A 26,048-nucleotide genomic window follows, 5' to 3' on the forward strand; every position below is an offset into this window, starting at 1 on the left:
AACCATGGGCATAGCCAAGGTTTTTGTTGGGGGGCAGGCTTTTGTTAGGGGTGCAGAACCTCATATTTGTATTGATTTAGGGAGAGCAGCTGCAACATTGCCTTATTTTGCACCCTGCTTAAAAACACAGAAAAAGCCATTTCCCACCAAATGGGCCAAGGCTGACCTCTGCTTCTGGGCCTGCATATCAGGCCCTCCAAGTGTCCCTATTTTCCAGGGACAATCCTGGATTTACAGAAGCCGTCTCGGTTTCTGATTTGATCCCGGAATGTCCCACTTTTCCTTAGGATGTTCCTATTTCCATCGGAGAAACTATTGTGTATTCAGTGTTTTGTGCTTGCCTGAGCTTGAGTCTGGACTACGGATTCTGAGCCCCTGTATTCTGATTTGATGCATGATGTCCAATCACAGAGCATTTCAGGATTTGGACCTCTGCCATTGGCTCTTGAACTCTGAGCCATGATTCGCAGCTTGGAAGCTTAGACAGCCAATCACATTTGGAGTGGGAGTGGCCCAGGCTTTCAGGAAGGTATATAAGCAGTTGCTTTGCCCCTGTTTCCCAGTTATGTAGCTCAATAAAGCTTCTTGCTGTTATCACTGCATATTGCCTTGTGAGAACCCACCTACACTTCGGAAACGTTCAGGTAGGTAGCCGTGTTGGTCTGACGCAGTCGAAATAAATTAAAAAATTGTCCAGTAGTACCTTAGAGACCAACTACGTTTGTTCTGGTTATAAGCTTTGATGTGCATGCAGAGTATCTGAAGAATTGTGCATGCACACGAAAGCTTATTCCCAGAACAAACTTAGTTGGTCTCTAAGGTGCTACTGGACAATTTTTTAATTTTTTTAATTTATTCAGAAACATTGGTGGTTTAGGAGTTATCTGACCCCCCCCCCCCAAAAAAAAAACAATCTGAAAGCAGCCTTCTATAGCAGGGGTGAGCAAACTGTTTCAGCAGAGGGCTGGTCCACCGTCCCTCAGACAATGTGGTGGGTCGGACTATATTTTGAAAAATAATAATGAACGAATTCCTATACCCCACAAATAACCCAGAGATGCATTTTAAATAAAAGGGCACATTCTACTCATGTAAAAACACCAGGCAGGCCCCACAAATAACCCAGAGATGCATTTTAAATAAAAGGACACATTCTACTCATGTAAAAACACGCTGATTCCCGGACCCTCCACGGGCCGGATTTAGAAGACGATTGGCCTGATCCGGCCCCTGGGCCTTAGTTTGCCTACCCCTGCTCTATAGGGAAGTGTGTTTCTATATAAATGTTTTATGTTTTATTATGTTTTTATGTATGTTGGAAACCCCAGAGTGGCTGGGGCAACCCAGTCAGATGGCCACAGTATAAACAGTAAAATGCTGACGATGAATAGAACTTCCCTATTTTCATCTGGGAAATGGTGGAGGGTATGCAAATGGTTGTTAAGCATGTCTAGAGCACATGCAATGAAGGCTCTACTATGAAACTAAGAAAGCTTAAACTTCAGGGTTTCTGATCATGGAGGAACCCCAGAAGTGGCTTTAGTCTGTATGACTCAAATCAGTTGCTTTTTCGCTGTATATATTTCAACAATCTCAAAAATTTGAGAGTTGCACAGCGCAATGTGACACAACCCAAAAGCAGGACACCATCTTCAAGGACCCCAATCCTGCGTGAGTCACGTGATTCACATAAGATTGCAGCCCTGGGGAAAGTGGTCCGTCATTCCCCCCCCCACAGCACCCAAAAAAGTGGGTTTTGGGGTGTCGTGCAAGATCCCGGACCTGGGGAAAAAGTGAGCCCTTGGCCTGAAATCACGTTTCCAACAACGGCCTGAAGCTGGAGGAGCCAGCTCTGTTATTTTCTGCGAATAAAGGTCAATGGCAATATTTCGAGCCTCAGCAACTTCTGAGAGTCCAACGGTTTCCCCACATGTGGGGCTATTATGACAAACGCCACACTTTTCAGTTAAGCAAATTATTGGTTTTCCGGGTGAGGAAAATCAAGTCCAGGGACAGCCAACCGTGCGGTACTAGGATTTATCTGCACCGCAATGCACACATAATAATAATAATAATAATAATAATAATAATAATAATAATAATAATAATAAGTTATTATTTATACCCCGCCCATCTGACTGGGTTTCCCCAGCTACTCTGGGCGGCTTCCAACATAATATTAAAATACAATAACCTATTAAACATTAAAAGCTTCCCTAAACAGGGCTGTCTTCAGATGTCTTCTAAAAGTCTGGTAGTTGTTTATTTCCTTGACATCTGATGGGAGGGTGTTCCCCAGGGCGGGTGCCACTACCAAGAAGGCCCTCTGCCTGCTTCCCTGTAACTTGGCTTTTTGCACCGAGGGAACTGCCAGGAGGCCGTCGGCGCTGGTCCTCAGTGTCTGGGCAGAACGATGGGGGTGGAGACGCTCCTTCAGGTATACTGGACCAGTTGTATCAGTTGAACTATATATCTGTATCAGTTGAACTATAATAATGAGACAGGGGGTGGGGTGGTTGGCAGGCCAGTCTGAACGATTTCTCCACCTGCCCTCAACTCTGCAAAAAGAGATTGCTAGAGTAGGTTGGTGTGGTTGGAGAAGCTTAGCCTGGCACATTCCTTTTTTTTTGCCGGGGGATTGGCACGGGTGGTCCCAAATGCCTTTGCATAAGTAAAGAAACGGACAGAGGTTCCTTGTGCAAGGTGGCCATTCTTGCTTCCCCCTCCCTCCCCCCTACCAGGGTGGGGATGATGCCATCCAGCTTTCTCTGTGCAAATTGGATCTTCAGCTAAAGCCAGGCTGGCAGAGGCACTGGAGAAGGCGACTTGCTGTCTGCAAGAATCCTACAGCATCGGTGACCCAACACCATCAATAGAAATCAGACAGAGGAACAGTCAATCATGAGTGTGTTTAGAGCTCTGAACCATACGCTCAACTTTTGTAATGTAGTCTGTCCTGGGCCCGCCTCCCTCCTCGTTTATTCCCCTTGAAAGCGTGCAATCCAAACTCCTCAAAGCCCTTCTGCAATTTCCTAGATGCGTTTCAAATGCATGGTTCTTAGGCAAAGATCACAAGACGACCTGGCAGGTAGTCAGATTCTGCACCCAGATTTGTAGGCACAGATCATCCTCTAGAATTAAATAGCTTACTAGGGAAATGCTGAAGTCTTCCTTTGGGGTGCCTCAGGGTCAATTTTTTATGGTAGCCCAAATCTCAGTTGTACGGGTGTATGTATGTATCTCAATTTTAACTCACGAGCTATTGCTGCAATCTGCTCCGATTGTATATTTTATCTTTATGAATGCTGTTTTTATTGTGTTATGTTATGTGAGGTGGTCTTTGACTGTAATAAATTATCTATCTATCTAATGTAGTCTGTCTGTCTGTCTGTCTGAAAACACCAGTAAACTTCAAGGCATTTTATTCAAAGGAAACAGAACCAAGCAAAGGTCTCACTAGTAAATTTCTCAGCACTTGGAGAGTGCTGGGTGTAACCGTTATCACTGTCTCCTCCAAAGTATGCTAGGAATTGTTATGACTCCTTGAAATATTCTTTTGCCCTCCTGCCCAGAGCTACAATCGTCAGAGCTCCTAAGGGAGAGGACTTTTTAGGCTGCAGTTGTATACCCGCTTACTTGGGAGTAACTGAACTCAATGGGATTCCTGAGCAGACAGGTATAATATGACTGTGCTCCTAGTCTGCTAGTTTTAGATATGCTCGCAGGATTACAAGAGGAAGCCCCATTAAGCTGTGATATATAAACACATCTTCTGCCATTCCTTGAAGTAGCCAAGTGTTGTCTCTTGCAGAAAGGAGGCTCATACATGAGGGCAAACAGGGGAGCGCCCAACCACAGTTAAGTTCCCACTTGCCTGCCTTCTTCCTTGCAATTCACCCAGGGCATGACAATGTCCAGGGCCATCTTTACCTGGGGGTGCAAGGGTTACGAGGCACCCGGGCGCTGAATTCTGGGGGGTGCCAGGGGCCCGTCGCTGAAGCCGCCTAAGTTCTTCACTATCTACCTCAGGGATGCCCAACCTGTCAAGCAGGATCGACAGGTTGATCCCCGGGTGATTGCGGTTGATCGCTAGGTCATTTCCAGCGGTCCAGTATACCTGAAGGAGCGTCTCCACCCTCATCGTTCTGCCCGGACACTGAAGTCCAGCTCCAAGGTCCTTCTGGCGGTTCCCTCACTGCGAGAAGCCAAGTTACAAGTTATTGTATTTTAATATTATGTTGGAAGCCCCTTAGTAGTGTCTTTCATTTTTGCATGACTGCAAAAACAGAAGACGGGCATTATCACTACCGCACTACCGCTTTCTATTTTTTCATGTTAGCATTTTTAGCTGTTCTCCCATCAAAAGCTCAACAACTTAGACTTGCGCGCCCATAAAAAAAGCTCAGCAACTTTGACCTGGGGGGCGCTGAGTGGATCTTTGCACCCTGGCACCGCATATACGAAAGATGGCCCTGACAATGACAATGATTCCTCCTTCTCCTCCTTAGTCTCAGGGTTGCCTTTGCAGAACTCAGCAGGGATGACAGGGATCAATGGAGAACCTATTGGCTCTTGCCTGTCTTGGGCTTTGCCTTTACCTGCGTCTGACCTCTCTGCCATTCCGCCCTGCCGGTCCCAAGTCCCTGCCACACTTTTCCAGGATATGCTGCACCTGGGGGGAGATTCCCCTTCCACACAGGGGTCATGAAAGCTGCCAACTTCTTCCAGGACCCCAACTTCTGTGCCTTTAACAGCAGCTTGGCTGGTGCTTATTGTCAAGCGACAAGGCTCATGCCTGGTCTCTGGAAAGCTCCACATGTTGATGAACTAGAAAAATAAAAATGCAGCTCCCTTTCATGATTGAAGACATGTATAAACTTTGTGTAGAAACATAAACTTGCTATGAACAAATTTTAACATTTTTTGGAATTCATTTTTATAAATACTGTATTAGATTAAGGTCTGGTTAACTACAATAACAAATTTCTCCCCTTTTTTGCAATGCACACAATATTTCTTTGTTTGCTTGTTTTCAACATGGGCACTATTTCTTGTTTCTTCTTGGTTTTTGTGATTCTGTGCACTTGTAATTTCGTACTTTTTATTTTTCAATAAAGAATTTTAACAGGGAGAAATGTAAAGTATTGCACTTGGGCAAAAAAAATGAGAGGCACAAATACAAGATGGGTGACACCTGGCTTGAGAGCAGTACATGTGAAAAGGATCTAGGAGTCTTGGTTGACCACAAACTTGACATGAGCCAACAGTGTGACGCGGCAGCTAAAAAAGCCAATGCAATTCTGGGCTGCATCAATAGGAGTATAGCATCTAGATCAAGGGAAGTAATAGTGCCACTGTATTCTGCTCTGGTCAGACCTCACCTGGAGTACTGTGTCCAGTTCTGGGCACCACAATTCAAGAAGGACACTGACAAACTGGAACGTGTCCAGAGGAGGGCAACCAAAATGGTCAAAGGCCTGGAAACGATGCCTTATGAGGAACGGCTAAGGGAGCTGGGCATGTTTAGCCTGGAGAAGAGGAGGTTAAGGGGTGATATGATAGCCATGTTCAAATATATAAAAGGATGTCACATAGAGGAGGGAGAAAGGTTGTTTTCGGCTGCTCCAGAGAAGCGGACACGGAGCAATGGATCCAAACTACAAGAAAGAAGACTCCACCTAAACATTAGGAAGAACTTCCTGACAGTAAGAGCTGTTCGACAGTGGAATTTGCTGCCAAGGAGTGTGGTGGAGTCTCCTACTTTGGAGGTCTTTAAGCAGAGGCTTGACAACCATATGTCAGGAGTGCTCTGATGGTGTTTCCTGCTTGGCAGGGGGTTGGACTCGATGGCCCTTGTGGTCTCTTCCAACTCTATGATTCTATGATTCTATGAATATATATTTTAAAAAACTTCACGTGCTGACATATAGGATTATATTCAAGGTAAGTTAAAGCCACTTAGCAGTGCACCTGTTCCGCTAGTGAAATGTTTAGTGGCAGTGGAACATTGCTGGAAGAAGAAGAAGAAGAAGAAGAAGAAGAAGAAGAAGAAGAAGAAGAAGAAGAAGAGGAGGAGGAGGAGGAGGAGGAGGAGGAGTTTGGACTTGATATTCCACCTTTCACTCCCCTTAAGGAGTCTCAAAGCGGCTAACAATCTCCTTTCCCTTCCTCCCCCACAACAAACACTCTGTGAGGTGAGTGGGGCTGAGAGACTTCAGAGAAGTGTGACTGGCCCAAGGTCACCCAGCAGCTGCATGTGGAGGAGCGGAGACGCGAACCCAGTTCACCAGATTACGAGTCCACCGCTCTTAACCAGTACACCACGCATAAGCAGGGTGCCTTTCCACACTTTCCTCCCCCCACCCTGTTTTCCCCCAGGCATTTTTAAAGCTCTGTGTCTGAGCTCCACCCCACCCCCCAGATCTTTTCCCACAAAAACCCACTTTTTAAGGTTGAAGCGCAACAACGGCAATTTCTGGTTTTCCGCACATTACAGTTTGCTCTGATTCAAGAGTAAATAGCAGGTTTTCGTTGAGCAAAAAGGAAAAAGCGGAGCTCAGACACAGAGCTTCAAAGTGCACACCTGTGTCTGGAAGGAGCGAGGCAAAAGATAAGTTTGGCTAAGCCCTAACTGTTAACAGTACAACCGCTCCCCAAATCCTGATGCTGAAAGGATGGCCTGCCCAAATATTCGACATGAGACCAGGCAGGAAACTGCTTTAATTGAAAAATGGACACAGATAATAAGATTGCTTGCAGGGAGAATTGCTTTCTGTGCCTGATCCTTCCATCTACGAGCATTATGCAGAAATCTAGGGAAGGTTTGGCAAGGTGGAAAGTCTTCCCTGGAAGGACAGATAAAATCAGATGCCTGGAAAAAGTTAATGCCGGAGGGTCATAACAGCATACAAGCTTCACTGGGTGTGGTCCACGGTTGGCTCACTCATTGGGAACCAAAGGCTTTCCGTCGTCACAGCAGGCATCTCTCATCAGGTCCTGACATTCACATAGACTTGTGATGTGCCGTCCAACTTGGAAACATCTGTGAAATGACAGAGGGATGAGTCATTCTGTTTTTCACCTGTGTACACGCTGGGCTTCACAATCAAAATCCCACACAAAATAATTATATCAAAACAAGGGCTGTATGCCACAGCCAGAATCAATTATGCAATTGGTTGTGTTTGCTTAGTTTGCAAAATGCCTTACAGTGGTACCTCGGGTTACAGATGCTTCAGGCTACAGATGCTTCAGGTTACAGACTCCTCTAACTCAGAAATAGTACCTCGGGTTAAGAACTTTACCTCAGGATGAGAACAGAAATCGCACGGCGGCAGCAGGAGGCCCCATTAGCTAAAGTGGTGCTTCAGGTTAAGAACAGTTTCAGGTTAAGAACGGACCTCCAGAACGAAATAAGTTCTTAACCTGAGGTAACACTGTAGTCAGCTCAGAATTTGGGGGAGGGATAATCAGCTATTATATGCTTCTGTTTTGAAAAGAAAAAGAAAGCGTTTCTCTGATGTTTCTCTCAGTGCTGAATTCTGATCACAAATTTCACATCCGCTGTGCGATGGAATTGTAGAACTCACAGAGACACAGAAACTAAAACATTTCTGCTCTCAAAAACCCTCTAACGAAACACGCAGTGTGGCTCACAGGCAGACACAGAAACAATAAACTATTATCCTACCCCAGGCATGCAGATCCACACCACGTATTCAAACCGCATGACTTCCCCCAAAGAATCCTGGGAACTGTATAGTTCCAAGCTACAAATCTCAGTACCCTTGACAAATTACAGTTCCCAGGATTCTTTGGGGGAAGAAGCCGTGTGCTTGAAAAGTATGAAGTATGCTTGAGTCTAGGGACGCGGGTGGCGCTGTGGGTTAAACCACAGCCTAGGACTTGCCGATCAGAAGGTCGGCGGTTCGAATCCCCACAACGGGGTGAGCTCCCGTTGCTCGGTCCCAGCTCCTGCCAACCTAGCAGTTCAAAAGCACGACAAAGTGCAAGTAGATAAATAAGTACCACCCCAGCGAGAAGGTAAACGGCGTTTCCGTGCACTGCTCTGGTTTGCCAGAAGCGGCTTAGTCATGCTGGCCACATGACCCGGTAGCTGTACGCCGGCTCCCTCAGCCAGTAAAGCGAGATGAGCGCCGCAACCCCAGAGTCGTCTGTGACTGGACCTAACGGTTAGGGGTCCCTTTACCTTTACCTATGCTTGAGTCTAGTTCACACAGAAAGCAGATACAGTTTCTGAACAGGGCTGGGCCAATTCAGAGGGAAGTGGGGGACTGCGTAGCTCTCTCACTTAAAAAATAAACAGACTTGAGGAAAACTGTTTCTAGGATAACCTCTCACTATTTTTAGTTCTGTATGTGCTGCGATTTATTTATTTATTTATGCATGCATGCATGCCCCTGTCTGCAATCTGACACACAGCACAGTGCAGGGACAATTTTACCACCTCATCAGTTATTTGTGCATAGTTGGTCTGACTTGCCAAACACTCCCACCTATTGGAACACAAAATTATGGCACCCGATACTTCTTTCCCCCCCACTCTTTAGCAGAAGAAGCAGGACTCCCGCATGTAGCAGTGGAGCATGGGAAACCGAGTCGGACAATTTGGTCCATCTAGAGCAGGACTGTCTACCCTGACTGGCAGTTCCTCTACAGGGTTTCAAGCAGGCAGTCTCTGCCAGTCCTACCTGCAGACGCAAAGGAATGAAGCCAGGATCTTCGACTCAACAAACACTGGGATTTGGCAGTACCCCAGGGCTGGCATACCACATTTGGAAATGAGTGAAACAATAAGCATGTTCATCGAAGGAGCTCCCTACACAACCCAGAGGCTAAAATTCCTCTGTCTCCCATCCTACCATTGGACTGTTAGGATATTGATGTTCCGCTCCACCTTAAGAGGAACAGATACAGTGGTACCTCGGGTTAAGTATTTAATTCGTTCCGGAGGTCCATACTCAACCTGACACTGTTCTTAACCTGAAGCACCACTTTAGCTAATGGGGCCTCCTACTGCTGCCGTGCCGCCGTAGCACAATTTCTGTTCTCATCCTGAAGCAAAGTTCTTAACCTGAAGCACTATTTCTGGGTTAGCGGAGTCTGTAACCTGAAGTGTATGTAACCTGAAGCATATGTAACCCAAGGTACCACTGTATGTGGAGTTGTTGTATGTCACATGTCTGTTTACTTCCAGCACAATCTGCTGGGAACTTCCGTTGTATATTGCTTTTGCAATGCTGCTGTTTTGCTTGGACACGGAGGGAAGAAGACATGTTTTCCCTTTGTCCTGCTGCTGAATAAATGCTGTAAATATGCTTACACGTGTTTCTGTCCGCTACTTCCGCTGCAAAGAGTTCTTATCTCTGCTGGATTGTGTGCTCAGTCTCTCAAGGTTTCTGAGGCTTGAGTCGCAGTTTTGATGCTATTCTGAGAACCAGAGTTTTGCCCGGCTGCCGGCCAGTGGCTGGAGCCAGCTGTGGGCCTGCCAATTGCCCCTGTCTCCCAGCAGCATCCCAGCAACAGGGTTATGGGCCCAGATCCACAGCGCTTACACGAGCGTAAGGCTGCTCATGGCTGCAATCCAACCCGGCAGAGACAGAGGTATGTGAAGTGAATCGTCCTGGCCGAGGCTAGAAGGTTTTTGATGTCCATGCCAAGACGCAATTAGGCCAAAGATAAGCAGGCCTTGTACTTGAGGGTCAACCCACAACCCTCCCTGCTCCAACTCCCTAGAACTCTCCCCTAGCCAACCCAGAATTCCTTGCTCCAGCTGCATTACCAGCCACACTTTCCTTTGCACTTTCCACCCCAAATAATAATAATAACAACAACAACAATAATGTTTACCGTATTTTTCCATGTATAACACACCCCCATGTATAAGACGCCCCCTATTTTGGGGGACTCCAAATTAAGAGAAGGGATGCAGGTGGCACTGTGGGTTAAAACCACGGAGCCTAGGACTCAGAAGGTCGGTGGTTCGAATCCCCACGACGGGGTGAGCTCCCATTGCTCGGTTCCTGCTCCTGCCAACCTAGCAGTTCGAAAGCACGTCAAAGCGCAAGTAGATAAATAGGTACCACTCCGGCAGGAAGGTAAATGCCGCTTCCGTGTGCTGCTCTGGTTTGCCAGGAGCGGCTTAGTCCTGCTGGCCACATGACCCGGAAGCTGTACGCTGGCTCCCTCGGCCAATAAAGCGAGATGAGCGCCGCAACCCCAGAGTCGGTCACGACTGGACCTAATGGTCAGGGGTCCCTTTACCTTTACCTTAAATTAAGAGAATGGGGGGAGATGGCCCAGAGTTGTTCAGCTTTTTATACCGGGGGGGGTGGCCCAGACATTCTGGAGCTTTTTGGGGGGGGTTGCCAAAAATTGCTCACCTGACTGACATATGCTGCCACTAGCACATGTCGCAAAAGCCACCTATCATCTGTCCCCTCGCTGGCAGAAGCCGCCAATCGCCCACCCAATTGCCGCGGTGACAGCCAATCAACAACAGCCCTTGCCACAACCACCAATAACACGCCCAGTAGCCGCTGACAATCTCCAGTTTGCAGCAGCAACAAATCACACACACCCTATACACTATCTGGGTACAGTGGTGCCTCGCAAGACGAAAAGAATTCGTTCCGCAAGTCTTTTCGTCTTGCGATTTTTTTCGTCTTGCGAAGCACGGTCCGTCGCAACTGCGCCTCTTCAAGCGGCTTTAAAAAAAAAGTGCAAGACGTTTTCGTCTTGCGAAGCAAGCCCATAGGGAAATTCGTCTAGCGAAGCAACGCAAAAACGGAAAACCCTTTCGTCTAGCGAGTTTTTCGTCTTGCGGGGCATTCGTCTTGCGGGGCACCACTGTATAAGGCGACCCCCAATTCTTAACATTATTTTTTAATTTAAAAAACCCTCGTCTTATACAGTCATACCTCGGGTTGAAGTAGCTTCGGGAAGAATATTTTCAGGTTCTGCTCCACATTACTTCCAGGTTTTGCCGCATGTGCAAACGGTCAAAATGACATCACGCACATGCGTGGAAGCGGCGAATCGCAACCCATGCATGCGCAGACGCACGGACGTGGGTTGCGTTCATTTCAGGATGCAAACGGGGCTCCAGAATGGATCCCATTCGCATCCAGAGGTACCACTGTACATGGAAAAGTATGGTACCATATTTTTTGCTCTATAAGACTCACTTTTTCCCTCCTAAAAAGTAAGGGGGAATGTGTATGCGTCTTATGGAGCGAATGCAGGCTGCGCAGCTATCACAGAAGCCAGAACAGCAAAAGGGATCGCCGCTTTTACTGCGCAGCGATCCCTCTTGCTGTTCTGGCTTGTGAGATTCAGAATTTTTTTTTCTTGTTTTCCTCCTCCAAAAACTAGGTGCATCTTGTGGTCTGGTGCGTCTTATGGAGCGAAACATAGGGTATATGCCAACCATCTGATCGGGTTGTCCCAGACACTGTGCCAGGCTGCCCAGCAAAATATTACAAACACTATAACTAAAATAACATATTGTAATGTCCACAAAATATATTTTTTCCTGTTTTGTTTTGTTTTCCAAATGGGTACTATTTCTTGGTGCTGCTTCTTATTTGTGTCTTACTCTGCGCACTTGTAATTTTGCACTTTTTACTTTTCAATAAAGAATTAAAAACAAAAGCACAATAAATGTCAAACGTTAAAAACTCCCCTGCCTTCAGATGTTGAAGCATCCCTGAATATAGGCACAGAAGCCAGGGAACCTCCAAGCACGTACCTTTCCTGAGCTGCTCAAGGTGGGCTGGGTGCTTCTCGCTGCAAGGAGAGATGGGAAAGACTGAAAACAGAAATGCAAGTTGCCGTCCGGTGTCACCCGCTGGCCAGCAGGGCAACTTCCAACAGTACTCAGACTTCCTGTCTCACGTTCACTCAGACACTCACATGATCTACACAAAACATAGAACCACTAGCTGGAGCAGCTCGGATAGATAAAAATCCTAACAGTCACATAGGTCTCGTGCTCGCCATACATTAAAAAATAGCTGTCAACATTTCTCTTTTTTAAAAGGGAAATTCCCTTATTCCAAATAGGATTCCTCGCAAGAAAAGGGAAAAGTTGACAGCTATGCATTAAAAACACATTTGCGGTGGTACCTCGGGTTACAGACACTTCAGGTTACAGACTTCACTAACGCAGAAATAGTACCTCGGGTTAATAACTCTGCTTCAGGATGAGAACAGAAATTGCACGGCGGCAGCGGGAGGCCCCATTAGCTAAAGTGGTGCTTCAGGTTAAGAACAGTTTCAGGTTAAGAACGGACCTCCGGAATGAATTAAGTACTTAACCTGAGGTACCACTGTAATTAATATGGACATAATATTTTATGAAGAATTAAAGGAACGGTGGAAATTAAAACCTCACACAGGAAGAAGAAAGGAGAACTTCATTTGCGAACTTACAAACTACTATATGTGTTAATGCAAACTGAAGTTAATTATTGTAGCTGTGGTATAAGGGTTTTTATCAATAATGGATTGTATTTGGTTTGAGCGATAGTCTGGAGGCAGATTTAAAGGGAATCTGACCTTGACGTACAACACGTTGGAAGCCACACAAAATTTATAATTGGCTATGTGATTGATTTGTATTTGAATTGGTATTGCTGTTTGGTATTAATATAATATGGCACATATTGGATTTTTTGTAACCGAAAATTATTTATTTTTTTAAACAAAAATAAATAAATGTGTGTTAAATGCAGGGTGTGGGTTGAAGTGGCCTGTGTCTAGTGTCCAATAGGGACTGGAAAGCTGTGGCCCAGAAGCTGATTGCAGGCCTTTCTGTGTGGCCCTCAGCACTCTCCCTAGGCTGCCACCCCCCTCACCAGTCCTGATTCGAACCCCAAGTGGCTGGGATGCTCCCTTGAACTCGGGTGAGGCCTCTTCCCTCTTTCAGTGGAGGCCACCGTGGGGTGCTGGGGTGAGGACATCAACTAGCCTACTGTGGTAAAATGTACATTTCTTGAGATGCCCATTTTTGCCTCCAGCCCCGCCTACCACTGAATAGGAGCAACATTTGTGCCTTTTCCTCCTTCCTGCTCCAGCCCCTGGATCACTTTGTCCGGCTTTTTCTGCCCCTTTCCCAACTCTGCAATTCCCTTTTTGAGATGCTGTGATCAGGCCCATATATGCTTTTTCCAAATGTGGTAGCCACAGAGATTTGGTGTGACAGTTTCATTTTTTAAAAAAATCCTTTTCTTTCTTACATTTCATGCAAGTTCCCTGAGTCAGCTCGCAATCTTGCTCCTCGCTGGGTCCTTCAGACCAGCTATTTGCCTTGAGGAGGGGGGAATTACCGTTAATAAACCAAGACGAGGACACTTACCTGTTTACACACCCACTCTTCACCTGTGCACTCAAAACACACAAATGCCACCAACGCTTTGCAGAGGTGGTGACGTCCCAGGTGCTGGCCAGTAGCCACTCTCCGCAGCTGACTGTTCCTGGCTCAAACCGACCGTGTTGGGAATAAGCAGAACTAGTTCTACAGGACTTAATGCAGCTCGGGAAAAGTTTCGTTTGTATTGAACGCAACGAGGACTCTTTGAAACCAGCCCTGCTTGGTTTCCTAGCTCTGTACCATCTTTTCTGACCAACAACAACTCCCTACGACCTCGATCCAAGGTCTTCCCTTCTTCCCTTCCTCTTGATGTTCACCAGCCTGGTCAGGACAATTCTCCACTTACCGACAGCTTCTCCATAGCAGCAATCCCAGCACGAATATGATTACAGACTGCAGCGTGACACAAACTGCCAGCGGGATCCAGGTGCCCCCATTTCCTTCACTTTCTGGACATGGAGGCGTTAAGGAACCTTTTACTTTTCCTACAGGAGAGAACAAGACCGTGAAATCCTAGCTCCAGCTTCTCCCCCACAGTGCACCAGAGAAGGTTTCCAACCTTTTGATTCCCAAAATGTTGTGAAATATACTCAGAGTCGCAAAGTGATTTCATGCTCTTTATTCAGCTCATAGTGAATATGGAATGAATGAAAGTCCCCTCACAGTATCTGCTTTATATACATTATTTACACAATGGGCTGCACATGATTGGCTAATCCCGGAATTCTACTGTAAGCCAATCAGGTTGTGGATTCACTTCTATCTGGAGCAGGATTGGGTGGTTCCTGCCAACCAATCATACTGCTGCATTGTTCTAGGACCAATCAGACTGCTGCATTCTGAATCCTATTGTTCTAGGACCAATCAGACTGCTAACCCAGAAATAGTCCCTCGAGTTAAGAACTTTACCTCAGGGTGAGAACAGAAATCGCACAGTGGCAGCAGGAGGCCCCATTAGCTAAAGTGGTACCTCAGGTTAAGAATAGTTTCAGGTTAAGAACGGACCTCCAGAACAAATTAAGTACTTAACCTGAGGTACCACTGTACTAGAGTGTCAGGATCAGGTCAGCGATAAAACGCCCAGTGCCTGAGAAGTTAACTCTTTATTCAAAGAAACCAGAACAGTGCAGGCCTTGGGATCTCAGCAACTCTTCCCAGTAGGGAGTGAATGTCCCCACCTTCCCACTGCTCTCTACGGCTCCTCTCCTGGGTCCTTCCCCAGCAACCTGAGACTCCTTCATCTTCTCTCTCGTTGTTCCTCCCACTTCACGCCTCTTCTGGTCCTGAGACACCAGGGGGAAGATGAGCTTGTCACAGCAGGAGGGGGAGATTCCTTGGCTTCTTCACCACTCTGCCTCTCTGCCCCCTTCCTCACCAGCCTCCGCTTCTGCCTCTGATTCTGGGCTGCTCTCTGCCACAGACTCTCCCTGCTCACTAAACCCTGTTACCTTTTCAGCTTCCCACATCTCTGCCTCCCAGTCTTCCCCTTCTGACCGCTCACTGTTGTCCCACCACCAAGCCTCTGTGTCATGCATGGAGAGTCTGGCTCCCCCTTCGGTAACTTCACAGATAAGAATTAACGAGCAGTTTATATTTTACAGTCCTTTTTATTCAGGCATCAGGCCACAAGCAAAAATCCACTTCCCTCCACAAGGAGAGCAGTTGGCTACTCCAATTCTTCCCCCTTCCATCTTCCGCAACATCCTGTTCACCAACAGGAAGTTCCTCCTCCTCCTCTCTGCACTCTTTGTTCTCTCATATGTTTGATTCTCCTAGTTTGTGGAGAGGGAGGGTCCTGCACAGTCTCGAATAAGGTCTCTGCTATCTGTGCCCTCCCTTTTATTTCTCTTGTCATTATCTCGTAGCTAGGCAACTCCTGTCTAATCTGGTCTGTGTCTGTGTCTCCCTCTGCTTCTGAGACTGCTGGAAACAAGGGGGGTGAGTCTCTCCCTCCCCCCAGCCCCTCTTCTGAGGGGAGCTGATCTGCCTGAGCATGCATTCCCCAATCCTCTGCTTCAGGCCTTTCCCTGACACTCTGGCTCTGAGACTTCTTCCCCAGGGGGTTCCCCAGCTGATGCCTCCCATCAATCCTCTTTACCCAGCCAGTATATGACATCGAGCAGGGAACAGCGTAGGAAGCTGCCTTACACTAGGGTTACCAGACGTCCCCGTTTCCCGGGGACATTCCCCGGATTTGCAGATAAGTCCCCAGACAAATTCCATCCCCAGAATGTCCCCAGATTTCATCTAATGTCCCTGGGAAACGCAGCAGCAGCAGTCTCAGCAGCCCGGAGCAGTTGGCTCTGGCTGGCTTCAGGAGCTGCTCGGAAGTCCCCATATGATGGTGGTGCAGGGGCTCGAAGATGCAGCTTCCGGGCTGCCTCCACCTTCCCTGACCCCAGCAACTGAGCTGTGAAGGGGGGCTTCATGCTGCCCTTTGGAGCAGCCTCCCAACTCCTACTTGCGTGCAAGCAGGAATGGAGCGGGGATCTCTCAGCTGTGAAGGCAGGCTTCACGCTGCTTATCAGAGCTTGCGTGTAAGCAGGAGAGGGCAGGGATCTCTCAGTTAGGCAACGGGAAGCCTCCCTTCCCAGCTGAGCGATCCGTGCCCCCTCCTGCTTGCGTGTAAGCAGGAGAGGGCAGGGACCTCTCAGTTAGGCAACGGAAAGCCTCCCTTCTCAGCTGAGTGATTCCCGCCCCCCTCCTGCTTGCATGCAAGCAGGAATGGGATTGGGGCTGCTTTGATGGGAAGGGAGGCATCGTGCTTCTTGAGTCTCACCGCACTCCTCCACCTTCCATGCCTGACCCACCGTGCACCGCTTCCCCACCACCATCACCATCAAAGAGCCTGGGGCTGCCCAGGCTCCTGGAGAAAGGAGATAGAAGCCTCGGAGGAAGGGGAAACGTGGTAGTTGAGGTCAAGGCGGCAGCAACCCCTCTGCCACCGCTATCGCTGCAGCATCAACGCCCCGAACGTGTAGTAATTAGTTAATTAATTAATTAAAGTGTCCCCGGATTCATTGAAAAAAAATCTGGTAACCTTACCTTACACCAAGTTAGAGCATTGGTCCACTTAGCTTAGTACTGTCTACACTGGCTGGCAGCAGCAGGTTTCAGGCAGGGGACAGTCCTATTCCTATCTGGTGACTAAACCTGGGACCTTCTGCATGCAAAGCAGCTGATCTGTCACTGAACTAGGGGATCCTTTCCAAAATACCGGTACTATTAAACAATACAGTGTTGACCAGCTGATGCAATACTGGGGGACACTATTCAAGCATTGCATCTGGATGTCTTTTTTATTGTGCATTAATGGTGATTTGTGCTCATGGTAGTTTTGAAGTAGTTCTATATTATCCTGCTCTCACTACAGCTTGCATCTGCAAAGGTTTTGGGACAGACACACAGCTGTTTCCAGTTGGTTGCATGTTCCACGCACTTTCCTGATAAAATCCCATTAACTTTTCATATCACGAACATTCCAGAGGTTTGGTTTTGTTTTGTTTTGTCCCATTTTGTTGTGCTGTAATTCAAAAGCGCACCTCTAGATGGCAATGGCACCATAAGTAACGCTACTAGCAGAACACTGCAGAACTAACAAAGCAGAATTGTGTGTGGATGGTCTGGAATAAATCTAACCGAATGCAAGATGGCTACATACACACAAAGTGCAGGTAACTTGCAACTTATGCACATTTAACTTGTGCACATGCAGCTTCATGCACTTGGCAAAAAAATAAAAAGTAAAAGGGTTCAGAAAGTGAGTGAGCGTCCAGGGGAAAAGACCTTTGCAATCCCACCCACCACTGAATACAAACAATTTTTGCTTTACATGCTAACCTCCGGAATCCTCCAGAAAAACAATGTCTCAAAGGACCTGTTGATGGCATTTTACCATTGTACTGTGGAGAGTGTATTAGCTTATGGTCTGTGTGTGTGGTTTGGGAGCTGCACGGTCAGGGGGAAAACAATGCTGTCCAGGGTCGTAAAGACTGTGGAGAGAATAATTGGGTGCACTCTTCCCACCTTGGATCAAATCTATGCTTCCAGGTGCCATAAGAAAGCTGCAGACATAGTGCAGGATAGTGCGCACCCCGGAAATGATCTCTTTCAGCTTCTGCCTTCTGGAAGAAGGTACAGGGTTATAAAGACGAGGACTAGCTGCCTGAGAAACAGTTTCTACGCAAATGCAATTCTGGTTCTAAACGCAGCATAAGGAGTCTCTATAGTATATTGTATTTTAAAATGGGGTTTCAGAGTTTTTAGCGGGTTTTGAACGTTTTATGTAGATTTTTTAAATTTCATTGTTCTGTATGGGATAACGACAACAAAGATATTGTATCGTATCGTATCGTATCATAACCCCAGAACGCAACCCCCGCCCAAGTTGAGAGTCACCTATATTTAAAGCACATTCCTACCCCAAGAATCCTGCGAACAGTAGTTTACCCCTCACAAAGCTGTATTTCTCAGCATCCTTAAAAAACTACAGTTCCCAACATTCTCTGGGGTGTGTGGAAATCTGCTTTAAATGTAAGATGTGCAAGCAGCCTATTATTGCACCAATAAAGGTAAAAGGTAAAGGTAAAGGATGTCTGGATGGTTAAGTCCAGTCAAAGGCGACTATGGGGTTGCGGTGCTCATCTCGCTTTCAGCCCTAGGGAGCTGGTGTTTGTCCACACACAGCTTTCTGGGTCATGTGGCCAGCATGAGTAAACCACTTCTGGTGCAACGAGACACCGTGACGGAAGCCAGAGCACACAGAAACACCATTTACCTTCCCGCTGCAATGGTACCTATTTATCTACTTGCACTCCTTTCGAACTGCTAGGTTGGCAGGAGCAGGGACCAAGCAACGGGTGTTCACCCCGTCACGCAGATTCAAACCGCCGACCTTCTGATCGGCAAGCCCAAGAGGCTCAGTGGTTTAGACAACAGCGCCACCTGCTGTTATTGCAACAATAACATATTGCAATCTACAGGCGTGCAGACATGTAGCCTTTGAAACACACAGGAGTAATTTCTTCACAGGGCGCTTTTGTACACAGCGGATTGCGACTGTACGCACCTTTGTGCGATAACATCGCCTAAAGCAGCAGCTACTTTCTGTGTTGTCTGTACACAGACTTAGGTGTGTTTTCAAACTAGCGTGAAATGAGGCTCTGTGTTTCCCTCCCCTCGGTTAATGATTCCACAGCCCTTTCAAAAATATGCATACAGTCATCAATATCTCAGAACTTTAGCTACCCCCTCCCTAGAGAGCAGATTCCCTGCAAAGTAGCCCAAATACCTAGAAAGCCCCTTACCTGGAGGAGAGGGCAGCCAACCGCAGCAGCCGCACGAATCCTGTTCCCTCCCCGTCAAACGGAAGGTGATCTCCTGCTTCCCAGCAAAGCTGCACTTCAGTCTTCTCTCTTTGGTCTCCTTCCCTTCCCTCAAGCAAATGTGGAGCTGAGATGCTCTGTGACCTTTGAAGATGCTGTAGTCTCTCTCCTTCTCGCCTTGCTGGAGAGCCTTCTTGCCTTCCCACCAGCTCACCACATTATCGCCTAATTCCTTGCTCGAGACAGAGCAGCTCAGGACATAGCACACGAGATCAGACCGTCTGCTCTCTACCATCCGCTTAGTGCCTGGATGGGAAAGAAGCATCTCTGATGTGCCATGTTCAATTCAAGAAGCATTTGGGACCGGGGCAGGAGGTGGGATGGGTTTAGTGCCTTTCTCTTCATTGCCAGGGATCCAGGACTCGCTGATTCAGAGACAGGAGGGTCCGCCAGGGTAGGGCTGGCCTAGCCAACTCATTATCCCACCAATGGCAGCGGTTATTGGGAACAGGGAACGTAGGAAGCGGCCTTATAACGAGTCAAACCATCAGTCCATCTGGTTGAGCATCACCTACACTGACTGCCAGAGCCGGCCCTATGATGAGACAGAGCGGGGCAGCCGCCTCAGGCGGCAGATGCTGAGAGGTGCAGAGCAGAGAGCGTTGTTGTGCCACTTTTCCTGCTCTGCCCACCCCCCTCCAGAGCTATCATGCTGCCCTCAGGTGTGGCAGAGGCATAGGAGCCAACTCACACCCAATAAAATATTTATATACAAGGACGATACAAGAATGGAGAATGAAACTGACAGACTATGCGGAACTGGATAAACTAACTGGGAAAATTAGATACGTGTGAAACCAAAAGTTCATCGAAGACTGGGGAAAGTTTGTAGAATATCTGAAAAATGTATGTGATATGCAAACAACGCTAGTGGGGTTTCAAGAAGCACTGTAAAAGTTAAGATGTATTGTTAAAAAGAAATAGAAGGGGGAGGGAAGACAAATGGCAATACAACGAAGGGAATGCGTACTGAAGAATAAATATGGATGATTGCCAGAGAAGCTGAAGGAAGTCCCAAAAGAATTAATTTGTTAAAATTTCGATAAAATTGTATAATTTTGTTGGGAAATTAATAAAAATTTATGGTGGGGGGAAAGAGAGAGAGCTGGGCCATAAAGAAGGCTGATCGCCGAAGAATTGATGCTTTTGAATTATGGTGCTGGAGGAGACTCTTGAGAGTCCCATGGACTGCAAGAAGATCCAACCTATCCATTCTGAAGGAAATCAGCCCTGAATGCTCACTGGAAGGACAGATCGTGAAGCTGAGGCTCCAGTAGTTTGGCCACCTCACGAGAAGAGAAGACTCCCTGGAAAAGACCCTGATGTTGGGAAAGATGGAAGGGACAAGGAGAAGGGGACGACAGAGGACGAGATGGTTGGACAGTGTTCTTGAAGCTACCAGCATGAGTTTGACCAAACTGTGGGAGGCAGTGGAAAACAGGAGTGCCTGGCGTGCTCAGGTCCATGGGGTCACGAAGAGTTGGACACGACTAAACAACTGAACAACAACAACAACATACTGAATCTTGTGGCTGATTATGTGGAGTGGGCATTACCTTACTCCCCCGCCCCGCCCCATATTTTTTTATTTTATTCAACTTGGCACCCCTGGGCAGAGGACAATGCCCTGTGTCCAGTTTCGAAGTAAGATTTAACTTCCAGCCTGGTAGGCTTCTGTACGTTTAAGGAGGAGGGGAGGCACCATCTTGTCATTTGCTTCAGGCAGAAAAATGTCTTGGACCGGCCTTGCTGAATGGCAGCGGCACTCCTGGATTTCAGACAAGGATTTTCCCCAGTCCTGCCTGGAGATGCCACAGATTGAACTGAACTACAGTCTTACGGCCCTATAGAAAGGGCTCAGAATAAGATAGGAGCTGGGGATTCGTCAGTTTAAATGGATTTTATTATTTTTCCATAAGAGAAACAAAAGTCATAAGTGCTCCATTTTATGTACTGAAGTTCTCAGACTGGGCCAGCAGGCGGATACTGTAGTTAGTTTTCACTCAGGTCCACATATGCAAATAAGGGATTGAAAGTGACGTTCAGTGATTGGATAGTTACAGAAAATGGTTACTGTTGCGTTCTGGTGGAGCTCTATATAAAGCAGGCTGGCTGAACCCTTCAGTTCAGTTCTGTTCTGGCCTGTGAATAAACAAGAGCTGTTTGAAGAATCGCTGTGTCGTCTGATATGTTCACCCACAACTTAACACTCCACATATTAGGAAAACAGTAACAGGTATGGCAGGGACCCTAAGTGCGTTTTCAGTCTCATTTAACCCTGGTCCACTCACCTGTGGTGACCACCAGGTCGTAATAATTGACCGAGCTGCACCAATATCTGCCTTGATCGCTGTCCGTCACATTGCTAAACTGAAGGGAGTCATTTGGAAGCACGCTGAGGCGATCCCAGGCCTCTGGGAGACGAGTCACGGGGCTGTTTTCCCGCTTGGAAAAGAGAAGGGTGGGTCCGCTTTGCTGAAGGTACCAGGATACTTCCCCACGTTTGCCAGGACATGGCAGCTCCAGCAAAGAGCCTTTCTCTGCATATATCACTTGTGGGGAGAGAAGGCTTTGTTAGGCCCCAGAAGGTTAGGAGACACAAGAGAGACACCTCAAATATTTTGGAACACAGCTCACATCACCCAAAATGGCCAACAACAAAGGATTTTGGGAGTCTTCAGTCCAACACATCTGGAAGACACGCCATTGGTAACCCCACAACTGGCAGTGCCATATCTAACATTAGAAACAGAAGAATCATAGAATCATAGAGTTGGAAGAGACCACAAGGGCCATCGAGTCCAACCCCCTGCCAAGCAGGAAACACCATCAGAGCACTCCTGACATATGATTGTCAAGCCTCTGCTTAAAGACCTCCAAAGTAGGAGACTCCACCACACTCCTTGGCAGCAAATTCCACTGTCAAACAGCTCTTACTGTCAGGAAGTTCTTCCGAATGTTTAGGTGGAATCTTCTTTCTTGTAGTTTGGATCCATTGCTCCTTGTCCGCTTCTCTGGAGCAGCAGAAAGCAACCTTTCTCCCTCCTCTATGTGACATCCTTTTCTATATTTGAACATGGCTATCATATCACCCCTTCACCTCCTCTTCTCCAGGCTAAACATGCCCAGCTCCCTTAGCCGTTCCTCATAAGGCATCGTTTCCAGGCCTTTGACCATTTTGGTTGCCCTCCTCTGGACACGTTCCAGTTTGTCAGTGTCCTTCTTGAATTGTGGTGCCCAGAACTGGACACAGTACTCCAGGTGAGGTCTGACCAGAGCAGAATACAGTGGCACTATTACTTCCCTTGATCTAGATGCTATACTCCTATTGATGCAGCCCAGAATTGCATTGTTTGGAGTCATACCATTGGGTTTGGGTAGGGCGGAACAAGACATTCTCTTAAAATTTAATTTTTTGGTCAGGCTCCCCCTGAGTCGTTAGAGAATCTCAGCCCCTTCTCTGGACAATGTTAAGTGAGACGTCCTTCCACGAGTGGAGAATTTCAGCCGACACTGTGGCTCCCAACCGATTTTAAGGTTGTCATGGGCTTGGCCTCCACTCATTACAGCCCTCCTCATTGACCTTGTCACCTCCAACATCCACAACTATGCTCTAGCAACAGTGTTTTGTTCAGTATTACAGAGCCAAATCATTCAAACTGAGAGAATTTTTCAGAGAATATTCCCACCCCCTTGCCTTCCCAAGAACCGTTGGAGAAAAAACTCCCTCCCATTCCGCCTGCTTTGAGAACATTTGGCAACATGTTCCTCCCACACCCTCCGGCCAACTGAAAATAATGTGGAGAAATATGGAAGGCCATTTGCCCAGTGTGGTCCCCAGGGTGAGTCTCAGCCATCTTACGAATAATTCCTTCAAATTATACAACCAGTTATCATTGAGTTGGAAGGGTTCCTCTGGGCAAATTCAAAGTTAGAGCATTCGCAGCAGCCTCTCCTTGAAGACGTCTAACAAACTGCTCCCGTTGCCAATTTTTTCCTAGCCTTAAAGAGTTTCTCCTACTGCTCAGCTTAAACCTTCTCTCCTGCAACCTTAGGTCAAGTCCTGCCTTCCAAGGGCAGCAGAGAGCAGGTATTTGCCCTTTTCCACCCAGCAGCTCTTCAGGTTTTGGAAGTGTGTGTGTGTGTCCACCTCCCTTTTTTCCGCAGTCTTAACAGTCCTTTCCCAGAAGTGTCTTGCCAGGCGGGCAATTGCTGCTGTGCTAGCTTCCCGCAGGTGGGGAGGTCAGCATGGTGCGACACACCAGCAGAGCCAATCCCAGACCTTCCAAGAGCTCCTACTGTCCAGGATTTACAGAAGCTGTCCTGGTTTCTGATTTGATCCTGGAATGTTCCGCTTTTCCTTAGGACATCCCTATTTTCATCGGAGAAATGTTGGAGGGTATGGAGTTGTAAACACACACGCACACATACACACACAAACCTAGCCAAGGAGATGAGTAACTCTACAACCTTTAGAAGACACCTGAAGGCAGCCCTGTATAGGGTTGTTTTTAAATGTTTGATGTTTTATTGCGTTTTTATATACAGTGGTACCTTGGTTCTTGAACTTAATTTGTTCTGGGAGTCCGTTCGATTCCCGAAACAGTTTGAAAACCAAGGCACGGCTTCCAATTGGCTGGAAGAGCGTCCTGCACTCAATTGGAAGCCGCGGAAGCTGCGTCGGATGTTTGTCTTCCAAAAAATGTTCGCAAAGTGGAACATTCACTTCCAGGTTTCCAGCGTTCGAGGGCCAATTTGTTCAGGAGCCAAGCCATTTGAGTACCAAGGTACCACTGTATGTTGGAAGCTGCTCAGAGTGGCTGGGACAACCCAGCCAGATTGGCAGGGTATAAATAATACATTTATTATGATGATGATGATGGAATAAAGGTAAAGGGACCCCTGACCATTAGGTCCATTCGTGACCAACTCTGGGGTTGCAGCGCTCATCTCGCTTTATTGGCCGAGGAAGCCGGCGTACAGCTTCCAGTCATGTGGCCAGCATGACTAAGCCACTTCTGGTGAACCAGAGCAGCGCACGGAAACGCTGTTTACCTTCCCGCCGGAGTGGTACCTATTTATCTACTTGCACTTTGACGTGCTTTCGAACTGCTAGGTTGGCAGGAGCATGGACCGAGCAGCAGGAGCTCACCCTGTCACGGGGATTCGAACCGCCAACCTTCTGATCAGCAAGCCCTAGGCTCTGTGGTTTAACCCACAGCACCATCCACATCCGATGATGGAACAGGACGCTTCTATTTTCATCAGAAAAATGTTGGAGGGTATGCAATCTGGTCTCCTGCTAGCGTGCTTGCACCATGCCTCTCCCCTCCCAGTGAGCAACAGCGGCCCACCTGCCAGGAAGATATGGCAGTACCCCCACCACACCCAGTAAGCTGCTTCTGACCTCTCCCCAGCAGAGCTGCCTGGCGCCGCCTCCACCCCCTCCAGTCCCAAACATATGCAAACCAGCCCATCACTTCTAGGTCTAGATTCATGGGTTTTCATCAACGCCATTACCAAAACAAATGCAATTCAGAAAGCGGGTGGGGAGAGGAATCTTACGTTCAGCACCGCCAAGCCGTAAGAAGATTGCAGCCAGAGCAGCAAGGGCCGCCTTGAAATTTTGAGAGCCGCCATCCATTTTGGAGGGGAGATGCTTCTGGCTGGACATTGCAGGCAGCAGAATGATCTCTTCTAGCAGGGCTCTCCTTCTGGGTTCTTACTGTGGTGTTTTGTTGACTCATATGCTGCATTTATTTTATTTCTTTCAACCATAAACTGCTGAGGCATCAAAGGAAGGCAAAGAATACAGGCATCAAGTCATATCTACATCCGACATACCCTGAGGGCACTGGGAGGATGGCTTATCTATAAGGGCATGAATTTGTTTGTAGTGTGGAAGACGGAAGTAGCAAGAGGGAGAGGATATATAAAGAAAGACCATCAAATGTCCTGTGCAAGGAGTCCTGCTTGTTTGGAAGCCAGAATGGTGCTACAGTTCAGTATTCGACTAGGACATGGGACTGCCAACCTAGCAGTTCGAAAGCACGTCAAAGTGCAAGTAGATAAATAGGTACCACTCTGGCGGGAAGGTAAACGGTGTTTCCGTGTGCTGCTCTGGTTCGCCAGAAGCGCCTTAAGTCATGCTGGCAACATGACCTGGAAGCTGTACGCCGGCTCCCTCGGCCAATAAAGCGAGATGAGCGTTGCAACCCCAGAGACGGTCATGACTGGACCTAATGGTCAGGGGTCCCTTTACCTTTTAGGACATGGAAGCCCAAGGTTCCTCACTCACCATAAAGATTACTGGTGACCTTGAGGCAGCCTAACCTACCTCGAAAGGTTGTTGTGACTGTGATTAGAAAGAAGTGGGATTTATTGACTGGGGAGGGGGAAGGAGGAAAGCACTTCTTATGCTGCAAAAACTATTTATTTCGGAAGTAAGTCCTGCTAAAATCACAGAGCTTATGCCAAACTATCTGAAAGACCACATTCCCTCATATAAATCTGTCTATGCTTTGAGATCTTCAGGGGAGAGGGCCTTCTCTCAGTCCTGCCACCCTCACAGACATGCTCGGTGGGGACGCAGGACAGGGTCTTCTCAGTGGTAGCTCCCAGACTGTGGAACTCCCTCCCTGGAGAAGCTAGCCTGGCTCCCTCCTTGCCCTCCTTCCACTGGCGGGTGACTATCTTCTTGTTCCAACAGGCTTGGGGGGGGGGACCGACTGCTTTTCGTGAGAGGGCTGCTACTATGCTGTTTCTATTGTAATTATTTGTGTGATTTTAATACAAATAGTTTTAATTCTACCAATGTTTGATTAAAAAAAATGATAGCTTTTCCTATGTTTTAGCAGTTCTTAAGATTTTTCAATAAAAAATACTTAAGTGAGTTCTCCCCCCTCCCCCACAACACAAATCCTGGTTAATTATTTCCAACCCGCTTGTGAAGATTATCAGAGATCGCAAAGAAAGGAATATATGATAACAACAAGAAGATGAGGAAAGTAACAAAGAGACTATCTGGACAGAACTGGAAATAATGTGATTTGACTGGCCTGTTAATATAAATTATATTTTAAAAAAACACACAAATCCTGGTTACATCCATGCCTTGATTTCTATCCAGTGTAATAATAATAATAATAATAATAATAATAATAATAATAATAATAACAACAACAACAATAATAAGTGCCTTTTTTCTTTAAAAAAATGTTCAGGGGTACTCTCATTTTGACTCAATAAAATCACCATTTTATAGCTCAAAT

General features: G+C 47.1%; 1 protein-coding gene across 1 annotated transcript; it reads right to left on the reverse strand.

Moving 5' to 3' along the window:
• Positions 1–6,374: 6,374 nt before the first annotated feature.
• Positions 6,375–24,834, reverse strand: LOC310701852 (lymphocyte antigen 6 complex locus protein G6f-like). The gene is made up of 6 exons (XM_083493302.1): positions 24,343–24,834; positions 21,069–21,329; positions 18,700–19,023; positions 13,740–13,878; positions 11,771–11,808; positions 6,375–7,042 (listed from the first exon to the last, which is right to left on the reverse strand). Exons 1-6 carry the CDS (start codon positions 24,449–24,451, stop codon positions 6,990–6,992), a joined length of 924 nt encoding a protein of 307 aa, XP_083349428.1. The 5' UTR covers positions 24,452–24,834; the 3' UTR covers positions 6,375–6,989.
• Positions 24,835–26,048: the final 1,214 nt, after the last annotated feature.

Source organism: Podarcis liolepis (assembly GCF_965112155.1).
Source record: "Podarcis liolepis genome assembly, chromosome: 2".
In the NCBI taxonomy this organism is placed as follows: Eukaryota; Metazoa; Chordata; class Lepidosauria; order Squamata; family Lacertidae; genus Podarcis; species Podarcis liolepis.

What these genes read in the sequence shown, in the direction of transcription:
- LOC310701852 (XM_083493302.1), bottom strand. Translation starts at nt 24,451, where the DNA reads ATGTCCAGCCAGAAGCATCTCCCCTCCAAAATGGATGGCGGCTCTCAA. An exon ending in TTGGCTGCCCTCTCCTCCAG is followed by an intron (nt 13,879 to 18,699) that starts GTAAGGGGCTTT and finishes TCTCTCCTGTAG; the next exon opens with GAAAAGTAAAAGGTTCCTTA. An exon ending in CTGCTATGGAGAAGCTGTCG is followed by an intron (nt 11,809 to 13,739) that starts GTAAGTGGAGAA and finishes CTCTCCTTGCAG; the next exon opens with CGAGAAGCACCCAGCCCACC.